General features: G+C 38.3%; 1 protein-coding gene across 2 annotated transcripts in view; it reads left to right on the top strand.

The window, feature by feature from the left end:
* RETREG1 (reticulophagy regulator 1) overlaps positions 1–21,964 on the top strand; it is a 191,944-nt gene that overhangs the window by 44,343 nt on the left and 125,637 nt on the right. For both annotated transcript variants that reach the window (XM_007486834.3, XM_056824279.1), the window contains one exon: positions 21,514–21,620. In XM_007486834.3, the coding sequence (XP_007486896.1) occupies positions 21,514–21,620 (107 nt within the window). The remainder of the gene's footprint in view (positions 1–21,513; positions 21,621–21,964) is intronic.

Here is a 21,964-nt window from a genome sequence, read left to right on the forward strand (position 1 = left end):
TTATTTTGTCTAAGGTGATTTTGAATGGGATTTCTCTTTCTAGTTCTTGCTGCTGAGCTGTGTTGGAGATATATAGAAAAGCTGATGATTTATGTGGGTTTATTTTGTATCCTGCAACTTTGCTAAAGTTGTTGATTATTTCAATTAGCTTTTTGGTTGAATCTCTAGGATTCTTTAAGTAGACCATCATGTCATCCGCAAAGAGTGATAACTTGGTCTCCTCCTTGCCTATTCTGATACCTTCAATTTCTTTATCTTCTCTAATTGCTACTGCTAGTGTTTCTAGTACAATGTCAAATAGTAGAGGTGATAATGGGCATCCTTGTTTCACTCCTGATCTTATTGGGAATGCATCTAGTTTATCCCCATTGCAGATGATATTAGCTGTTGGTTTTAGATATATACTGTTTATTATTTTTAGGAATGACCCTTCTATTCCTATGCTTTCTAGTGTTTTTAATAGGAATGGGTGTTGTATTTTATCAAAGGCTTTTTCTGCATCTATTGAGATAATCATGTGGTTCTTGCTAGTTTGCTTGTTGATGTGGTCAATTATGTGGATGGTTTTCCTAATGTTGAACCAGCCCTGCATCCCTGGTATGAATCCTACTTGATCATGGTGAATGATCCTTCTGATCACTTGCTGGAGTCTTTTTGCTAGTATCCTATTTAAAATTTTTGCATCTATATTCATTAGGGAGATTGGTCTATAGTTTTCTTTCTCTGTTTTTGACCTGCCTGGTTTTGGAATCAGTACCATGTTTGTGTCGTAAAAGGAGTTTGGTAGAACTCCTTCTTTGCTTATTATGTCAAATAGTTTGTATAGTATTGGGGTCAACTGTTCTCTGAATGTTTGGTAGAATTCACAGGTGAATCCATCAGGCCCTGGGGATTTTTTCTTAGGAAGTTCTTTGATGGCTTGATGGATTTCAATTTCTGATATGGGATTATTTAAGAATTCTATTTCCTCTTCTGTTAGTCTAGGCAGTTTGTATTTTTGTATATATTCATCCATTTCTCCTAAATTGGTGTATTTATTGCCATATAATTGGGCAAAGTAATTTCTAATGATTGCCTTAATTTCCTCCTCATTGGAGGTGCTGTCCCCCTTTTCATCTTTAATGCTGTGAATTTGCTTTTCTTCCTTCCTTTTTTTAATTAGATTGACCAGTACTTTGTCTATTTTGTTTGTTTTTTCAAAGTACCAGCTTCTTGTCTTATTTATTAAATCAATAGTTCTATCACTTTCGATTTTATTAATTTCTCCCTTAATTTTTAGGATTTCTAATTTGGTTTTCTGCTGGGGGTTTTTAATTTGATCGCTTTCGAGTTTTTTCAATTGCATTTCCAATTGATTGATCTCTGCTCTCCCTTGTTTGTTAATATGAGCTTTCAGGGATATGAATTTGCTTCTGATTACCGCTTTGGCTGCATCCCAAAAGGTTTGAAAGGATGTTTCGCCATTGTCATTTTCCTTGATGAAATTATTAATTGTTTCTATGATTTCTTCTTTAGCTAAACGGTTTTGGAGTATCATATTGTTTAATTTCCAATTGGTTTTAGATTTGGTTTTCCATGTACCATTACTAATCATTATTTTTATTGCCTTGTGATCTGAGAAGGCTGCATTCATTATTTCTGCTTTTTTGCATTTGTGTGCTATGTTTCTGTGACCTAATGTATGGTCAATCTTTGTGAATGTGCCATGTGGTGCTGAGAAGAAGGTGTATTCCTTTTTATCCCTATTTATTTTTCTCCATATGTCTATTAATTCTAATTTTTCTAAGATTTCATTCACTTCTTTTACCTCTTTCTTATTTATTTTTTGATTTGATTTATCTAAATTTGATAATGGTTGGTTTAAGTCTCCCACTAGTATGGTTTTATTGTCTATTTCTTCCTTCAATTCTCCTAGTTTCTCCATTAGAAATTTGGGTGCTATATTATTTGGTGCATACATGTTGATTAATGATATTTCCTCATTGTCTAGAGTCCCTTTTAACAAAATATAATTACCTTCCCTATCCCTTTTGATCAGGTCTATTTTTGCATTGGCTTTATCAGATATCATGATTACCACTCCTGCCTTCTTTCTATCAGTTGAGGCCCAGAAGGTCTTACTCCATCCTTTAATTCTGACCTTGTGGGTGTCAACCCGCCTCATGTGTGTTTCTTGAAGACAACATATGGTAGGGTTTTGGATTCTAATCCATTCTGCTATTAGTCTACGTTTTATGGGTGAGTTCATCCCATTCACGTTCAAAGTTATGATTGTCATTTGTGGACTCCCTGGCATTTTGATTGCCTTCCCTAATTCTAACCTTTTCTTCTTCGGCTCTACCTTTTAGTCCAGTGATTTACTTTGAATCAGTCCCCCTTGTCCCCTCCCTTGATGTTTCCCTTTTTAGTCCCTCCCTTTTTGTTCCCTCCCCTTCCCCCCTCTCTTTCCCTCCCTTTTTGTTCTCCCTCTCCCCCTCCCCCCCTTGGTTTTCCCTTCTCCTTACCCTTGTTGGGTAAGATAGAATTCAAGATCCCAATGGATCTGGATGTTTTTCCCTCTCAGAGTTGATTTCCCTGAGATTGAGGTTTAAGTAAACCCCCCCCCCCCCCTTCCTCTCCTTCTTATAGGAGTTTTCTTCCCCTCCCCTTCCCCTGTGAATCTTTGTGTGAGAATGATTATTCTATTTGGTCTTTCTTTACCCCCTATTTATACATTACATTTTCCCCACATATTAGTATACATAGGTTGATATAAATGTAGTCCTTATAGAAGAGAGTTTGAGTAAAAGAAGATAACATTTTTCCCCTTTCCTTAATATTTACCTTTTCAGGTATTCCTTGCTCTTTGATTTTCGGTATCAAACTTTCCACAGAGCTCTGGTCTTTTCTTTGCAAAAAGTTGGAAGTCTTCTATTTTGTTGAATGCCCATACTTTCCCTTGGAAGTATATAGTCAGTTTTGCTGGGTAGCTGATTCTTGGTTGGAGACCCAGCTCTCTGGCCTTTCTGAAGATCATGTTCCATGCCTTACGATCATTCAGAGTAGAACTTGCAAGGTCTTGGGTGACCCTGATTGGCATTCCTTTATATCTAAATTGTCTTTTTCTGGCTTCCTGTAGGATTTTTTCTTTTGTTTGATAGTTTTGGAATTTGGCAATTACATTCCTGGGAGTTGTCTTTTGGGGGTTTAGTGTAGAAGGTGTTCTGTGAGCTCTGTCAGTGGCTGTATTGCCCCCTTGTTCTAGAATCTCTGGGCAATTTTCTTTGATTATATCTTGTATCACCATGTCCAGTTTGGTGTTTATTTCTGGCTTATCTGGGAGTCCAATTATTCTTAAATTATCCCTTCTCCCCCTATTTTCCAGATCTATCACCTTGTCGGTGAGATATTTTATGTTCTCTTCTAATTTCTTGGTATTTTGGCTTTGCTTTATTGATTCTTGCTCTTTTACACGATCATTGTCTTCCAGCTGCCTGATTCTGGCCTTTAAAGCCTGGTTTTCTTTTACAGTTTGGTCAAACTGGTTTTGTAGATGCGTGAATTTCTTTTGCATTATTTCCAACTTTTCCTCCCAGAAGGCTTCCATCTTTTTGGTCATTTCTGATTCAAATTCTTCATAGGTTTGTGGAGAGTTTCCATTTCCTTTGGAAGGTTTTGGAGCATTTTCTTTTATATTATCTTCTGTCTGCTCTGTATTTTGTATTTTGGCTCCATAGAATGTGTCCAAAGTCGCCCCTTTCTTCTTATTTTTCTTGGTATTTTGGGGCTTCTGTGGTTCTGTGGAGTTTGCCATTTCTGAATGTGGAGGATTAGTTTTTCTTGTCTCTTTCTGGTGTTCAGGGGCTTTAGTCCTGGGCAGATAGTTCTATGAGCTTTCCCTGGGTTAAACTGAATATGCCTCACTGGAACTGGAATGGAAGGGTCGGACCACGAGGCCACACTCTCCCCCTGGCTCGATTTCCGGAAGTTGCCTTCAGAATCGCTGGCCGTGAGGCTGTTTCGCAGGCCTGCGGGGGGGATGGGCTGCCGCTTCCCCAAGCTCCGAGAGCACAGACTTTCACTGAGACTTGGATAGCAGGATCCAGCCCGTGAGGCTGTCTTGCCCGCCCTGAGGGTTGCTGTTGTTTTGACCAGCTCTCTGCAGCGGAGGCCCCAGGCAGTAACTTTCCCCCGGACCAACGGGCTCTCTGCAGCGGAGGCCCCAGGCAGTAACTTTCACCCGGACCGACCAGCTCTTTGCAGCGGAGGCCCCAGGCAGTAACTTTCACCTGGACTGGGACTTGGGTAGAAGACCCTGAGGGTTGTTGTTCCTCAGACCCTGCTCTCTGAGCCCGGCGCGGCTGCGGCTTCCGGGAGCCTTGGACTCTGCGCTCCTACCCCTGAGGTCCGAGGGATCTCGGGTTCTGGCTTTTAAGGGGAGCCGTACCTTTTGAACCGGGTCCAGGTCCAGGAGGAGGGTTCCCAGGGTCTGTGCTGTTGATCGTTTTGAATTTCGGCGCCTTAGGAGCTTCTAGTTTGAGATCGGTCGGGAAGGGTTTTCCGGAGATCTGAACTTCAGCTTTCTCTAAGCCGCCATCTTAACCGGAAGTCCTCCCTCCCCAAACTCTTAAGTATATCTATCTATATACATATATATGTATGTATGTATATATACATAATATATATTTTGTCTTATTTGTTTTTTGAGATTAACTTTATTGTTACTTTGTTGTTCAGGCATTTCAGTTGTGTCTGATTCTTTGAAACTCCATTCGAAGTTTTCTTGGAAGAGATACTGGAGTGATTTGTCATTTCCTGGAAAACCAGCTCATTTGATATAGATTGAGAAACGGACATAAACAGGGTTAAGTAACTTGCCCAGAGTCACATGGCGAGTAAGTGTCTGGGTCAGGTTTGAACTCGGATGTTCCTGACTCTAGACCCACCTCTTTATCCATTATCTGGCTGCTTATTTCTAATACTCGCTGTACCACTTTTAGAGTGGATATGTATTTTCATCATAGATAAAGTGAAGTTATGTTAAAGCATCTTCCAAATAGCCCTTCAGCTTCATCTGTGCTATTTTTCTTGCTCTATAATGTAAGGAAACTCACATATGTCAGGCTCTAATCTTCCCAACTAAACTGTAAACTCTTAGAGGGCAGGAGCTTATGTATCACACATTTCCTTCAAATTATTGGAAACTAATGCAGTACTGGGCATAGATAACAAATGTTTGCTGAATAAGGGAAGAAATCAGTTCATGGAAATTGCCATGTTAATGAGCATTTTTGCAGCCTTCTTGTGTGTGCAGGAGAGAGTGCTTTGGGTTTGTAAAATTAATGGGATGGATGGTAGGGCAGGAAGTAAGGTGTTGGGCTTTAGTAAAGTTTTGCTTAGGGATTAGAAAAGCAGTATTTAAAACATCACCTGAAAAAATGAGCTATGCTTCAGTGCCTTAGAACTAAAATAAAATTAAACAAGTTGGCGGATCAGCAAGAATCTTAATTAACTCTGTTTCTTCTATCCACACTTGGGTTTCCTTGATTCCTTAAATTCATGCTCTGTCCTTTTTTGTTCGTTTGTCCCTTTAAGTTTCATTTCTTTTTGTCTTCTTTCTCTTGTCTTTCCTCTTCCCCTCTCTCCTCACCACTTATATTTTGAAGCATACCCTGAGATACTTCCTTCCCACTTTCAAACAGTACCTCATTAGATTTTCATGGCTATTGCTATTTTTTGGCAGCCTATCTGTCTTTGTCAGCAAATTGTACTTGTCTTCTCTCCTAAGCCAGCAGATGTGGGTAGTAACTGGGAGCCAGAGGCCAAGGGTAGGTTAAGTAAGCAGGCAAGGTGTTAGGTAGATAATGAGGAACTGACTGTGGAAAGTGCTGGTGGTTGGGGTGGCTCAGTGGATAGAGAGCCAGGCCTAGAGAAGGGAAGTCCTGGGCTCATATGTGGCCTCAGTGTCACATCCTAGCTGTGTGACCTTGGAGAAGACACTTAATCCTCATTGCCTAGCCCTTGCTGCTCTTTTGCTTTGGTGCCAAAGCCCAGTATTGATTCTAAGACTGAAGGTAAGGGTTTATTATTTTAAAAAAAGTTGTGTGGGTAGTCTAGTGAAGATATCTGACAGATTTATTAGTTGGAAAAGTAATTTTCTACAAACCTAAGATAATTTTCTAATTTCTATTAAAGCATGGGGTTATTTTGACACTTTTTTCTTCTTGTAGGCAATGATATAAGATCTTCCACCTAATTTATTTTTAAGCAAGATCCCAAGATTCTTATGCATTTTGAATCTAGGCAGAATAGACTTCTTTTTTGTTTTTTATTTTTTCCCTCTTTAGTTTTGTCATCTCTTTATATGAATTATTCAGAATTTACATGAAAGTATAAGAATAGAGAGAATAGTACAAAATCCCAGAGAAGCTGTGTATAACAATGAATTCCTCCCAGGATCCTTTTTCAGATGTTTTGCAGAATTCTTTACAAATGGTTGATTGACAGAGACTAAAGATGGCATTGTTTGAGTCTGGCTTGCTAGTGTTAAATTGGATGAGGGACTGCCAGGATTCCCAAGTGTTGACAAGAAAATAGAATCAATTGTCAGTAAAATTCAAGGTTCTGTTATATAAATAACAGAGCTGATAAATCCTTAGGCTTTATGAAGCTGTTCTTTCTACTGTGATTAGAGAAAACATTTGTTATACCAAAGTCCTGAAATTAAGGGTTCTATTTAAATTAATCCTAGTCTTGTATAAATTCCAGAGAAGGGGGCTGAGGAGTAGATTAGACATAATTTTCTTTTATGAGAAACTCAGACAACATTATCTCATTCTGATCAGCCTAAAACTGGAATTACCTTTTTTTGGTTATCTATTTTGAAATATTTGCAATTCAGTTAGTACAAATGAACAATACCAGTCCTTTTCTGCTGCCTCTATCTCTGCTGCTGGATAGACTAGGGCAACACTATACTATCTGGGGTATAGGATTCCAGAAGCACTCCTTAGAGCCAGTAACCCTACTCAGCATAGTCAAGCACTGGACACCAGCCCTAGGGGAAGCTTTGAAAACTCAGTTATGCTGACATTCTCATGCATTCCCTCTTGCACCCCATAAATCCCTCAGCCTATATGTTTCCTGCCTTTTAAGCCCCCTTTATTTATCCCTAACTTGTATCCTAAATTTTCTTTTTGTTGGCTGTGAATTTAGGCAAATTGCTTTAGCTCTCTAGGCTTTGTAGTGCTATAGAATCATAGATTTAATCTAGGCAGGACTTTAGAGGTCTGCCACTTGCCAAATTTCATAGATAAGGAAATTGAGTTAGACAGCTTCCTGAAGATGACATAAATAAGTTTTGGTGGTGGGACTTGAACCCATGTCATCTGATTCTAGAGTTAATGCTCTTTGCCAAGAAGTATGATGCCTCACTTTTGTCATCTGTAAAATGAGGGGATTGGAGTAGCCAAAGTTTCCTTACAGTTTAAAAAGTCTATGAGCAGATAAACTTCTTAATTCCTGAGATGATTCAGCTTGAAGAAGAGATAAAAGCAAGGACTCAAGGGAACTCATTATATGAGTTTTGGCTCTTTCACTCTCTTCTTGCGGGTTGGAATGAGCCATTTCACCATTCTGATCTTAGTTTGCTTTTATGTGAAAGGCCCTTCCAGCATTTCCCAACTGGCAAACTGGTACGGCCCTAGATAGAAATCCATTTTCTCTAGTGATACTTTTAACAATACATTTAAACTTTTTTTTACTTTCTTCTCTCAGGTTCCTATCCCCCTTGCCTCTTCCTTGGTGCTCTTTGGAACCCTTTCTTTCTTGTCAACAAATTTCTTTCCATTTAAAACTTTTCTATAAATTCTTTCTGACTCCTGACATTGATTGAAACCTGGTTTTCCCTGGAAGAAATATCATACATCTTGTCATTCTAATCCTGGTGATTCTTCTTTTTTGCTTACTAGTGCCTAGGGCCAGACTCACCACCTTTTTTTTTTTGCCTTCCACTCTCATTTTCAGAAGTTTGTTCTGCCACCATCACTCAGTGATCTTTCCTCCTTTGAAATTTAAGTGATCAGATTTTTCTACTCCATCCCAGCTCTCTTTACTATCTTATACCAATTTCAGGCAAGTGGTAAAGTGAATAGTGCCAATTGGAGTCAGGAAGATGAGTCTTCCTTTTTTAAAATTTTTAAAAAATTATTTGCTTGTTGATGACATTAAAATCTCCAGATCTCTCTCCCCCTCCTTCCCTTGACCAAAAAAAAAAATACACACATTTACATACAATTTATCTTGTATTTCTGTTTATCAGTTCTTTCTCTGGGGGGTAGATATACACAAGTTAATCTTTAAACCCTCATTCTGTAGCTGTATATAATATTCTCTTGGTTCTACTTGTTTTGCTTATCATTATTTCATGTAGGTCTTTCAATATTTTTTTAATTAACCTGCTCAGCATTTCTTATGGTACAGTAGTATTCTATCACAATCATATGCCTTATGTTAGGCATTATGTTAGGCATAGGAACAGTTTAGCTGTTCCCTCATTGATGGACATCCCTTCAATTTTCCAGTTCTTTGCTACCACAAAGAAAACTGCTATAAGGAGTATTTTAGAACATATAAGTTCTTTTCCTTACACAATTTTATAAGATTCGGCATAATTCCAGATTGCTCCCCAAAATGACTAGATCAATTCATAATTTCACTGACATTTTATTAGTGTCCCCATTTTCCCACATCCTCTCCAACATTTGTCACTTTAGCCAGAATGATAGATGTGAGATCTCAGAATTTTAATTTAAATTTTTTATTTAATTTAATATATAATTTAATTTAAATTAATTTTAATTTTCTCTTCTCTAATCAGTAATGATTTAGACCATTTTTAATATGACTATGTATGACATATCTCTTTATCCCAAAACTGGCTGTACATATCTTTTTGTCCATTTATCAACTGGGAAATATTTCATATTCTTACTAATTTGACAAAATTCTTTTTAGATATGAGACCTCTATAGGAAAAACTATAAATTTTCCCCAAATTTTTCTGTTTTCCTTCTAATCTTGGCTCCATTAGTTTTATTTTTATAACCCCTTTTTAATTTAATGCGGTCAAAATTATCCATTTTACATCTCACAGTTGTTGTTATCTCTTGTTTAATTCCTCTCCTAATCATAAGTCTGATAGACAGTATATTCTGTTCTTCTAATTTGCTTATAAGAGCTCCCTTTATGTCTAGGTCATGTTTCCATTATGACTCATCTTTCTGATAGAGTGAAATAAGCAGACCCAGGAGAACATTATACACAGACCTGAACTATTGTGGAATGATCAAATGTGATAGACTTTGCTACTAAATGCAAAACAATAATCTGAGACAATTGTGAGGGATTTATGAAAAAGAATGCTATCCGCCTCTAGAGAAAGAACTGTTGGAGTATAAATGCAGATGAGAATATATGATTTATCACTTGTTTATTTGGGTATGAGATTTGGGATTTTGGTTTTATAATTCACTTACAAAAATGAATAGTATGGAAATATGTTTTGTGTGATAATGTATGTATAACCCAGATGGAATTGCTTATCAATTGGGGAGGGGGGAGAAGAAGGAAGACAACATGAATCCTATAACTTTGGAAAACTTATGTGGAAATTTGTTATTAAAATAAAGATTAAACAGAAAAGACTTATTTCTGAATTCAAATCTGTCCTCAGACTCTGTGACCTTGGGCAAGTCACTTACTCCTCTTGGCCTTGGTTTCCTCCTCTGTAAAATGAGCTAGAGAATGAAATGACAAACAACTCCAGTATCTTTTCCAAGAAAACCCCAAATGGGGTTACAAAGAGTTGGACTTGACTAAAACAACTGCCTGGAACTAATTTCTAAGATAGTCTTTTCTTCAATGACTTCAGCACTTGGTTTACAATTGTCTTCTCCTTTCCTTCCCTTGCCATCATCCCATGTGACTTTAGTATTCATGCTGACAACTCTTTAATACCCCAGCCTCTCAGTTCCTTGACCCTTTCAACTCCTGTGACCTACTCCACCTCATTCAATTTCAGTTATGGCCTCTGAGATGACCATCTAGAAGACTCCATCACTATTAGAAGTTTCTCAGATTGTAAACTCAGAACTCACTGTCTCTGATTACAGTCATCATACCCCTCCCACAGTCTCAATTCTCCTGAATGAACCAGTTGTATCAATTTAGTCTGGAATTTCAAAGAATAAAGATATAGCTCTATACCTAGTTAATCTAATTATAAAATTCATTGAGTGTAATAATAAATGAATATATCAGATAAAATGAATATACAATCTAATTATATTATTAAATATGTATAATTATATTATTAAATATAACAAATATATAACAATCATCATCATCATCATGTACACACAGAAAAGTATACCAATACCCTTCACTGTGACCCAGGTCTCACTGCTGGCTTGAGTACCCAACACCTAATGTCCCTGGAGACCAGCCTTCTAGCTGATTTTAAAGGGAACAAGTTAAATCAGAGCTTTCATTGTTTTGCATTTAGGAACATTACCTTTAACTTTTTAGTCTTTTTTTCACCTTTTCCCCCTCCATGTACTTTGTGATCCAATGTCACTGAACTCCTTGCTGTTCCTTGAAAAAGATACTCCATCTCCCCACTTTGTATTTTCACTGGATGTTCTGAATGCTTAGAAATTCTCTTTTTCCTCATCTTCATTTCTGGGCTTCTTTGACTTTCTTCTTCTTGCCTTCTGAAAGGAACCTTTTTCTGTTCTCTTTAATGCTAGTTGCCTTCCAAGATTATTTCCAATTAATTCTGTATATATTTTGTTTTGTGTCGATCATGTGTTGTTTATGTATTGTATCTCATCTTACATTGTGAGCTCCTTGAGGGAAAGAATAGTTTTTCCCTCCTTTATACACCCTAGAACTTAACACACTGTCTGGCATGTAGTAGGCACTTAATAAATGCCTGTTGATTTGACACTGAAATAGGTCCCAGACATCTTGTTCTTTATTATGTTAAATTTTCTTAAATATAATTACTGTCCAGGAATATTCCCTACCCTTAGTAGAATCCTCTGGTAATGATGAAGTATCCCCATCCAGTAACTGTGTCTTACAACATATTCCTCATCCTATACCTATAGTCAATTGCCTTTATAACTTGAGAAGATATGTTTAACTTTTCAGCATTTTGGACTCAAGATTAAACACTGATTAAGTCTTGCCTTTCCATGTTGCTTTCTCTGAAGTTCTACTTCACATTATTTTGCATCAGTTCATTGAAGACTTCCTAAGTTTCTCTAAATTTTTCACATACATTTTTTCTTACACACAATACTATTTTATTACTTCTACATGCTACAATTTGTTCAGCCATTTCCCCAATTGATGTGTACCCAGTCTGTTTCCAGCTTTTTGCTATCATGAGAAGTGCTTTCATAAATACTTATATATATATATATAAGTATAAACACACACACATATAAATACATATATATAAAGACAAAAATAAAGGTCCCATATATATGGGGATTTCCTTGGGATATATGCCCAGTGGATGGGTATTCCTGGGTCGAAGGATAGTTTAGTGCCTTTCCAGTGTGCATTTTACTGACTGCCCCTATGCCTGGGATTATCTTTCACCAAATCACTATCCCCTAGCTTTCTTCAGGGCTCAGTGAAAATCTTATTTTCTACAAGAAGACTTTCTCATTCCTCCTCAGTGCTATTCATCTGTGATTATCTTTAGTTTATCATATATGTATATATATGACTTTGTACAAACTATATATATATATATAGTTTGTACAAAGTCATTTGCTTGTTGCCTCTGTGTTAGACTGTTGCCTCCTTGAGATCAAGGATTTTATTTTTCCCTTTATATCTTCAGTGCCTAATATAGTGCCTAGCACATAGAAGGTGCGAATTAACTTTTCTTGTATTGAGCAGTTGCTTATCAGATGCTTGGACCAATTCACAACTCCACCAAAAGGGCATTAGTGTGCCCGTGCCCACTAAATTTTTTGATAATGATCAAGCCAGGGATAGGGATAAAAATAATGGTCTGTAGAATGTCTTTGATATGGATCTATCAAGTCTAATGGCTGTTTCTACACATATGTTGTTCTGTTCCCTCTCTTAGAAGGGGTCTAATCTAACTAGAAAGTATCACTGATCTTTTTCATCTTCATGCTCTTCAGGCTCTTGAGTCCTCTCTGTTTTATCAGTCTACCACTCTTCTGTTGAAGTTGTTTTGACAATGAATTCTTTTCCACCCTTAAATCCGTTGTCTTCCTTTTTCTCACTCTGATTAACCTTTGCTACTACTCCTGAACATCAAGAGATGTATGCTAGAAGAAGTCACAGAAACATGCAGGCTGGGGCCAATACAGAAATAATATTTAACTTCAACAGGGTCCTTCTTGCTTCACTTCAGTCTCTTACCACCTCCAACTTTTATCACCCATAGTGGCTCTTACAAGCCTTTTTGCTTCTTTAAGCTCCCAACTGTCCTTCCCTTTCTGTGCCGACACATACTCTTTCTTTGCTGAGAAAATTAAGGGTCCACCTCAGTGGGCTCCCTCCTTACATTCCTCTGTGCCCCTGAATTTCATTATGGCTTTTCTCATTTCCCTCCTATTTTCCTTTACTCTCAAAGGATGGGGTTACCTTCCCACTCAAGACTAACTCCTTCCCAGCTGCTTTTTTGGTTCTACCCTTTTCTTTTTCCTCCATGAATTAGTTTGATAACCCTCTATAGTGATTGTATCTTTAATCTTTCCTTCTTTATTGGCTTTAATCTCTGAGATTTCCTTTCCTTCAAAACATCAGATGCCATATCCTACATGAAATTTTCCCTGCTTCTTTGAAGTGGCAAGTTAATGCTCTTTTCCATTAAAACAACTTATACTTATTTTACACATATTTATACATCTCTTTCCCAGACAGCTCAAGACATCTCTGACTGGTAAATAGCTTATGAGGAGGTAGGCAAGCATTCTTTTTAATCTCTCCCTGATTCCTTGATGATGATGGAAAATCACATGCCTAATCCTAGGATACCAATTTTTAGGAGAAGAAGATAAGGTTACACCCAGTTAAAAGTGACATTGTCTATTCATCCCAGTACAAGACTCTGCTGCCTACAGACATACTTGGCCCAAGTTAGATCTTATTTATCAAATAAAATGGAGTCCATAAACTTCCATTTTAATCCTCTCAGCCTAGAAGATGCTCTGGGATAGGAAATGTGAAAGCATTTCTTGGATTTGTTAGGAACAAAGGAATGAGAAAAGAGGTTTGAATGACAGACTTGAACTTTGATTTTTAAAACATAGAAATATTAGAAATCTTCTCATATCTTCTAGTGATATTTCCACCATCCTCCCAGACTTCATTTTTCAAAATCCTTTTCATCTTGAACTCTTCCTTCCTCTGTCCAATCAGTTGACCTGTCCTCAGAATATTTTTTATATTCCTACTACCATGCAAATTCGGATTCTGATTACTTTTTGTCTAGATGAATAAAATAGCCCCTGTTACAAATTTAATTTTCTTTTTTATTATTGATAATATCAACAAATAGAAACATTTCATTTTTATGTCTCTTTCAAGTCTTATATTTGTATGCCAAATTTCTACTCTCTTTTTTCATCAAAAATGTTTGGAAGTTCTCTTTCATTAATGGTCCATTTTTTACCCTGTAGGATTATACTGAATTTTTCTGGGTAATTTATTTTTGGCTGTAATGCTAGATCTTTTGCCTTCTGGAATATCTTATTCCAGTCCTTCCACTTCTTTTTTTGTGGTATGCTAAATCTCATGTGATCCTGACTGATTCCTTAGTACTTCTTTCTTTCTTTCTGTCTTGCATATTTTTTCTTTGACCTGGAAACTCTAGTTTTTTAATGTAATATTCCTGAGAGTTTTCATTTTGAGGTTTCTTTTAGGAGTTGGTCAGTAGAGCCTTTCAACTTTAATTTTGCCCTTTGGTTCTCAGGGCAGTTTTCTTTTAAGATTTGAAAAAATATGTTTCTAGGACCTTTTTTTGGTCATGGCTTTCAGGTATTCCATTAAATCTTAAATTCTTCTTACTTGATCTGTTTTCCCTGTCTGTTACTTTTGCTAAAAACGTGAAGTACCTCACATTTTATATTCTTTTAGTTTTTTGAGTTTGAATATGTCTTGATATCTCATCGAATAATTAACTTCTTTTTGGTTGATTATAATTTTCAGGGAGTTATTTTCTTGGATAAGGTTAAACCTCTTATTCTTAAATGACAATTCTCTTTTCATATGTTACTTCAATAGCTCTCATCCCCCTTGCCCCATTTTTTCCTTTACCACTCTCATTTTTAAAAACCATTTTTTAGGTTTTAAAAAGTTTAGCTTAAATTCTTCCAGTAATTCTGGTTGAACTTGTGTCTGAGCTATGCTGACCTTCAGATGTTTTGGAGTCATTCTCCTAGTTTGTGTCTTGAGCTTCTCTTACCATCTTTGCTTTTAATGATGAGGTTGATTTTTGTTGTTGTTGTTTTGTTTTGTTTTTTGCTCATTTTTCTAGCCTACTTCCAGACTTTGGACTTTATGCTGGACTGAATTTTGTGTACTTTGGGAAGGGTGGTGATAAATGGGAATGTCTAGGCTAGACTCTATCTTCTTACATTTTTCTGCTGGCTTAACAACTCAGACTGGAAACCTTCAAGCTTTAAGTGCTCCCATAATAATATGTTTGGAGCAAAATCTGCTCACTGTATAACTGATCTCTGCAGTTCTTGATCTAAGTTTGGATCTTTTGGGGGTAGTCTGCTGCTGGCCTCACCTATCAGCCTGCTGAGAGGTCCTGATGGTCCAGAGGGACTGAGGTTCCTCTTTGGTTATAGGATTCCTTCCTTGGTTATTGTACTTCGGACTTCAGCCTGGGCTTGAGGGTAGATCCTGGGATCAGAGCCATGCTCTGAATGTTTCTTTACTCTGTATTGCCACGGTGAGGGAAGTGTGCCAGTTTTTTGGTATGACAATGGTATATTTCTCTCATGGGCATGCAACACCCACATGCTATTAGCAAGCCATAGCTGTGTGGCTCAATCCATTACTTCTTTCTCCCCAATTGGTGAGAAATTATCAAGGAAGAAAGTGGGTACTCAGGATCATAAAGAGATAAAAGCAGAAGTGGGCTCAAGTAGCTTTTCCCACTCATGGCTGTTGGGAGACTGACTAAAAGACATAATCATTACCAGGGTACTTCCTTATGATCCCTGTGAGATGGTGGAGCCAGAGCCTTTTTTTCTTTAAAGAATTTAAGTTTAATTAATTAATTAAGAATATTTTTCCATGGTTACATGAATCATGTTCCTGCCCTCCCCTCCTCCCACCGCACTTTTGTAGCCAATGAGCAATTCCACTGGGTTTTACATGTGTCATTGATCAAGACCTATTTCCATATTATTAGTATTTGCACCTAAGTGATTGTTTAGAGCAGGGGTCCCCAAACTACAGCCCTCGGGCCACATGCAGCCCCTGAGACCATGTATCTGGCCCCCACTGCACTTCTGGAAGGGGTACCTCTTTAGTGAGAGGAGTATTGTATGGGGGTGGGGGGTGAGGGTAGGTGCTTACATAATCCTTTGCATAGTGCCTTAGCAGGAGGCACTATGCAAAGGGTTATTTATGTGGCTGCACAATGGAAGACTTCAGCATGGTGAGCAGTGATCTGGGGGAGGGGATTCCACACTGTGTATACTGTACGAATTTAGGGTTAGGATTGGGGTTAGGTTTTTATAGTGCGGTCCTCCAATGGTCTGAAGGCCAGTGAACTGGCCCCCTGTGTAAAAAGTTTGGGGACCCCTGGTTTAAAGTCTACATCCCCAATCATATCCCCATTGAACCATGTGATCAAGCAATTGTTTTTCCTCTGTGTTTCTACTCCCACAGTTCTTTCTCTGGATGTGGATAGCGTTCTTTCTCATCAGTCCCTCAGAATTTTCCTGGGTCATTGCATTGTTGCTAGTAGAGAAGTCGATTACATTCGATTGTGTCACAGTGTATCCATCTCTGTGTACAATGTTTTCCTGGTTCTGCTCTTTTCACTCTGCATCACTTCCTGGAGGTTGTTCCAGTCTCCATGGAACTCCTCCACTTTATTATTCCTTTTAGCACAATAGTATTCCATCACCAACATAGACCACAATTTGTTCAGCCATTCTCCAACTGAAGGGCATCCCCTCATTTTCCAATTTTTGGCCACCACAAAGAGTGCAGCTATGAATATTCTTGTACAGGTCTTTTTCCTTATTATCTCTTTGGGGTACAAACCCAGCAGTGCTATGACTGGATCAAAGGGCAGACAGTCTTTTATCACCCTTTGGGCATAGTTCCAAATTGTTCTCCAGAATGGCTGGAATCAATTTACAACTCTACGAGCAATGCATTAATGTCCCTACTTTGCCACATCCCCTCCAGCATTCATTACTTTCCTTTGCTGTCATGTCAGCCAATCTGCTAGGTGTGAGGTGATACCTCAGAGTTGTTTTGATTTGCATCTCTCTGATATAAGAGATGTAGAGCACTTTTTCATGTGTTTATCAATAGTTTTGATTTCTTTGGCTGAAAACTGCCTGTTCATGTCCCTTGCCCATTTATAAACTGGAGAATGGCTTAATTTTTTTGTACAATTGATTTAGGAGCCAAAGCTTTTGCTGTGTCTTTGAGGTACTATTTATAGGTGGTGGATTTCTGTTCCTTTATTTCCTCCCTATTTGTGTGCTTCTGGTGAATGGAGGCCCCTGGAGAAAGACTCCATTGCCTGTTGCCAGTAGATACAAGGAGGTGAATTAGTGATAAATCATCTAAGCTGATCAAAACAGAATTTAGACTTTGATACTGTATGATTCAAAATATGTTTAAGAATCTCTCTGAAATTTTTGCCTCCCTTCCAAAGTAGGGATTAATCTCCAGAAGTTAGTATCTGATGTGTAGAGTTAATGCTAGAGAAAGTAGGTTTTTTTTTGTCCTGCTGCTTAGAGAAGAAAAAGCTTTGTACACTTTAAAATGCTTTGATATAAATATGAATAGTTGTAGTAATGTAGTAATAATAAGCATTTTCAACCTAGATAGGAGAAATGATCCAAAAGGGGAAAAAAAGGTAAGAAAAATGTCTCAGGAGTAAGTGATTCTGGACCATCATTTGACCTATTTAAAACTAATTATTTGTGAAGCTGTTTATTGTGGAGAATGAAAGTAATTTTTACTTCTTTCTTCAAACCCCTCCCAAAAAAATGCTATTAGGAAGAGGCGGAGAAATAGAAAATCAGGTTGTCCTGGGGTACAAGGGAAAAACTTGTGCTGCAGATAGGCCACTGGAGGGCATTTGAGAGCCAGGGACGGGGTGCACAGTCTTAGAACAACTCCCCTAGATGAGAAAGGAGGTCAGGTTCTGAGCTGGTTCTTGGAAGCCTCAGGACAGTGCAGGGATAGAATCTAGAAAGAGGAAGCCAAGTCAAGGCTTTTTGAAAACACTAAAAGGTATGGTAGGTCCAGGACCAGAATACACTCAGAAGACACAGGTTAAGGAAGGCCTGAGCCAGAGTCAGGAGCAGAAGCATTACTAGAGAGCTTGAAAACAGCCAGAGCCAGGGCCAGTGTCCAGCCCTGAGGTCAGCATGACTGGCACGTTCAGCTTACAGAGAACGGAGATAGGGCACGATACTATAAGAAAAATTGTTCTAAGAAGATCTAAAGAAGCAGGGGGCTGGGAGGAGCAGCTAGGGGGTTCAGTGGATGGAGAGCCAGGCCCAGAGACCAGAGGTCCTGGGTTCAAATGTGGCTTCAGAGAATTCCTGTCGCTTATGATCCTGGGCAAGTCACCACCGCCTAGCCCTTCCTGCTCTTCTGCCTTGGAGCCAATACATAGTATTGACTCTAAGAGGGAAGGGAAGGGTTTAAAAAAAGAAGCAGGAGGAGTTTGTTGACTCTTTGCACCTGGGATTTTAAAGGGTTTATTTAACATAAGTAGTTCAGTGACACAGGCCAAAAGATCACAAATATTTGTTGTGTTGATTGTGTTATTCACTCGGTCTCCACTTATCTTTCTAGCTTTATCTCCTGTTCTTTTCTTTCCAGTACCATATGTTCTAGGCCAATTGGATCATTCACTACTTCGTAAACGTGTCTCATTCTTTTCATGCCTTGGTGTTGTTTCATCTATAGTCTTCCCTCATTCCTAGGTTTGAATGCTAGCTGTGTAATTCCAGACACATTGCTTAAATTCTCTGGGACTCAGTTTTCTTATTTGTAAAATGCAGAGAATGGATCTCTCTTACTGCAGTGGCACATTCTTATTTGTACTCTTCTTCAGACCAAGAAATGTTTCTTATTCTTAAATGTCTCCCCCCAGAACACATAGTGCCCTATCTTGTTTGGATCTCTGACTCTCTGAGCCTCACTTCCTTTATCTGTAAAATCAGGGGGATTAGACTTGATCTCTAGGATTCCTTCCTTCCTTCCTTCCTTCCTTCCTTGCTTCCTCCCTTCCTTGCTTCCTCCCTTCCTTCCTTCCTCCCTCTCTCCCTCCCTTCCTTCCTCCCTTCCTTGCTTCCTCCTTTCCATCCTTCCTCCCTCCCTCCATCCCTTCCTTCCTTCCTTCCTCCCTCCCTCTCTCCCTCCCTTCCTTCCTTGCTTCCTTGCTTCCTTCATTTCTTGCTTCCTTCCTTCCTTCCTACCATCCATACATGATGGGAGAGGAGAAGACAGGGGCAAGAGGGAAACAATTCCTGCCTTTATGGAGTTCACATTCTGTCCGAGTAAGCAGCATGTACCCTATGTAGGCATATACAAAATAAATACAAGGTGATGGGCACTAGAAACCCAGGGAATCAGGAAAGGCCTCATGTAGTTGTAAGGATTTGGACTAGATTTTTTAAGAGTATGGTTGCCAGGAATTAATCAATTCCAAATTATTTTTTTAGCAATTTATTTATAAAATATATAAAATAAAAAATTTTAAAAAAATAAAATTTATTTATAAAAAAATGTGAAAGTAGAGAAATGAGAAAGAGGGCAGAGTAAGAAATCTAGCTTAATGAGCTAGACTATCGCTCAAGCCCTGGCTTTACTCTGGCAGGACTCCAGAAGGCCCAGTTGAGGACCTAAAGGTCAATTAACAAAGGTTTTAGCCAGGAGGCCTCCTCCCAGACCAGGGTGCTCTCCAGAGGTTAGTACCTCCAGGAAAGCCAGGGAAGGGAGTCAGCCTTTTTCACTCACCCACGTGATAGTTATAAGGGAAAATAGAAGCAGTCCAAGGTCCTTAGCTGGAACTCCTCCAGGGTCAGGTTCAAGCCAAAAGAAAGAAAGATGGTGGAGGTGAATCTGGGATTCTGAGAGACTGATGGGAGGAAGAAGTACATTCCATACTGGAGGGGGGGGGCATCTTGTGCCACTTCCTAGAGATGTGAATGGAGGTCTGTGTGAGAGCAATGACAAGGTTAGGACAGAGAGTAGATGGTGGAAAGGTTGGGAGCAGATTGTGTTGTGAGAATTAAATATACAATAACTCAAGCATTACATTTTATTTCTGTAACATAATATATTAATAAAATTATAATTTATAATTAATAATATCATATTATTAAATTATAAGATTTACTAAAATAAAAACTAGAGTTAAAAGGGAGCTAAGTAACTCCAGCTGAGGTCTCCAAAAAAGAGAAAGAGGGAGGAGTCCCAAAAAGTTATATACAAATCACATGAAGACACATGTAAACAAAGGGAAAAGGATGCTGGGAAATACAAAAGGAATTATGGGGAATGTAGTCCTGGGGTTCAATATTTTTCCATCTATACAGTATAAGGTTTTAAATGCTGATCAAGGGAATCTCCTTTAATCTTGGAGATGATAAGGAACCAATGGAGTTTATTAAGGAGAGGGAGTTGACATTGTTATATTGATGTTGTGGAGGAAGGATTGGAATGGGGAATGGAGGAGGTCAGTTAGAAGTCTATTGTAGGGCACAGCTGGGTGGAGAACCAAGCCTAGAGATGGGAGGTCCTGGGATCAAATGTGGCCTCAGATACTTCCCAGTTGTGTGACCCTGGACAAGTCACTTAATCCCCATTGCCTAGCCCTTACCACTCTTCTGCCTTGGAACCAATATACTCAGTATTAATTCTAAGAGGGAAGATAAGGGTTCTTATTTATTTTTTTAAAGACTATTATGATAACTCCAGTGAGAAGTGATTAGGACCTGAACTTAGTAGCTACACAGTTGTAGAAATACATTAACCCGTGGAAACTGAAAACGTCCCCAAGGAGGCTGAGGGTAGAGACAGAAGAAGACTCAGGACAAAGCCTTGGGTAGGTGAGGGGCCTTCAGTTAGTGGGCATGATATGGATGATGAATCAGTAAAAGAAAATGAGGAATGATCAGAAAAGGTAAGAGACCCAAGGGAGAGCAGGATCACAAAATCCCGGAGATTAGAGAGCATCCAGGAGGCAGAAGGCAGTCAGCCATCTCAAATGCTCCGAGGTCAACGACAGGGACTGAGAAAAGACATAAGATTTGGCAATTAAGTCCATAAACATTTGTCAGATTAGTGAAGAGGGAAGTGGGAGGCTAAATGAAAATCTAATTTGTAGTCAGAAGACTTGGATTTGAATTTCACTTCTGCGCTTCTCCCCATGTGATGTTGGGTAAATGATTCAACTTTCTGGAGCTCTCAGGTTCCTTCTCTGTCAAATGAGGAGATTATTCTGTAGATGATTTCTGAAGTTCTAACCAACTCTAAACCACATACTAAAAATATCCTCATAGTTGGTAAGAGACCAGGAGAGTTGGAGGAGAGTGCTTTGGTTTAGGAAGAGAGAAAACGGGAGGGAGATTGTGTTAACAAATAATCATCCCAGCCAGTGTCTAACAACTTTTCTGAATCCTGCAGTTTTGTGTTTCTAACCCAAGGATTCTTTTCTTAGGGTCCATGAACTTGTTCTTAAAAATATTTTGATATTTTGATCACTGTTTTTCACTGTATGTCATATGAATTGATCAAATAAAAATATTTGATAACTCTATTTCCTTTACAATCCTCTGCCATTTTATTTTATTTAAAAACATTTTTCTGAGAATGGGGTCTATAAGCTTAATTAGACTGTCCAAAGGGTCCATGCCACAACAAAAGATTTAACTACTTTTTCTCTAAACCTTTATGAATATACTATATCTAATTCATTGACTATTTATCAAGGGCTTATTATTTTGATTAGTACTGTGCTTATAATTTGGATTATACCTAAGATAAAATTTCCATCCTGTGTAGGGTTTTATAGTAGACAATTCACCAAATTTGGAGTAGTTTTATATTTTGGGGAAATGCAAGATTTTCTTTGGCATATTGTCTGTAATTCTGGTTGCATAGGAGTAATGCTATGGCTTTGGGATGAATACTGTCCAACGAAGAATTTTAAGGCTCCTCATTGAAATTGCAATAATGATTATTCATCTCTTAATATTCTAGGTTTCTTGCACTGACACCCTGGAGAGTATATCACCTGATTTCAGTCATGATACTTGGGCGTGTAATTATGCAGATAATAAAAGATATGGTATTATCTAGAATGAAAGGTAAGGAAGCTCACCAATTTAGTTACTCTCTTACTTCTCACGTTTCTCCAGAACTTTCCATCCTATGCTGTCATGGAATTAGTAGAATGTACCTCTTCTCTATTCCATCATGGTTTCATTGATGTCTGATGGCCCCATTAGACATTGTTGAACTTGGAAAAGATATTAACTGTGCTTAATATTTACTGCTTTGTTCAGGAGGTCTTTTAATCTCTTTTTCTTCTCCTAAGTGAACTCCTCCTAATAATGAGTATAACAATTAAGTATATATCTTCTTCATATGCAGAAATCAACCCATTTACTAATGCATTGCTCTCTGTGCTAATGTGCCAGCAAGTTCTGCC

The sequence above is a fragment of the Monodelphis domestica genome, chromosome 3 (assembly GCF_027887165.1).
Source record: "Monodelphis domestica isolate mMonDom1 chromosome 3, mMonDom1.pri, whole genome shotgun sequence".
Taxonomy (NCBI): Eukaryota; Metazoa; Chordata; class Mammalia; order Didelphimorphia; family Didelphidae; genus Monodelphis; species Monodelphis domestica.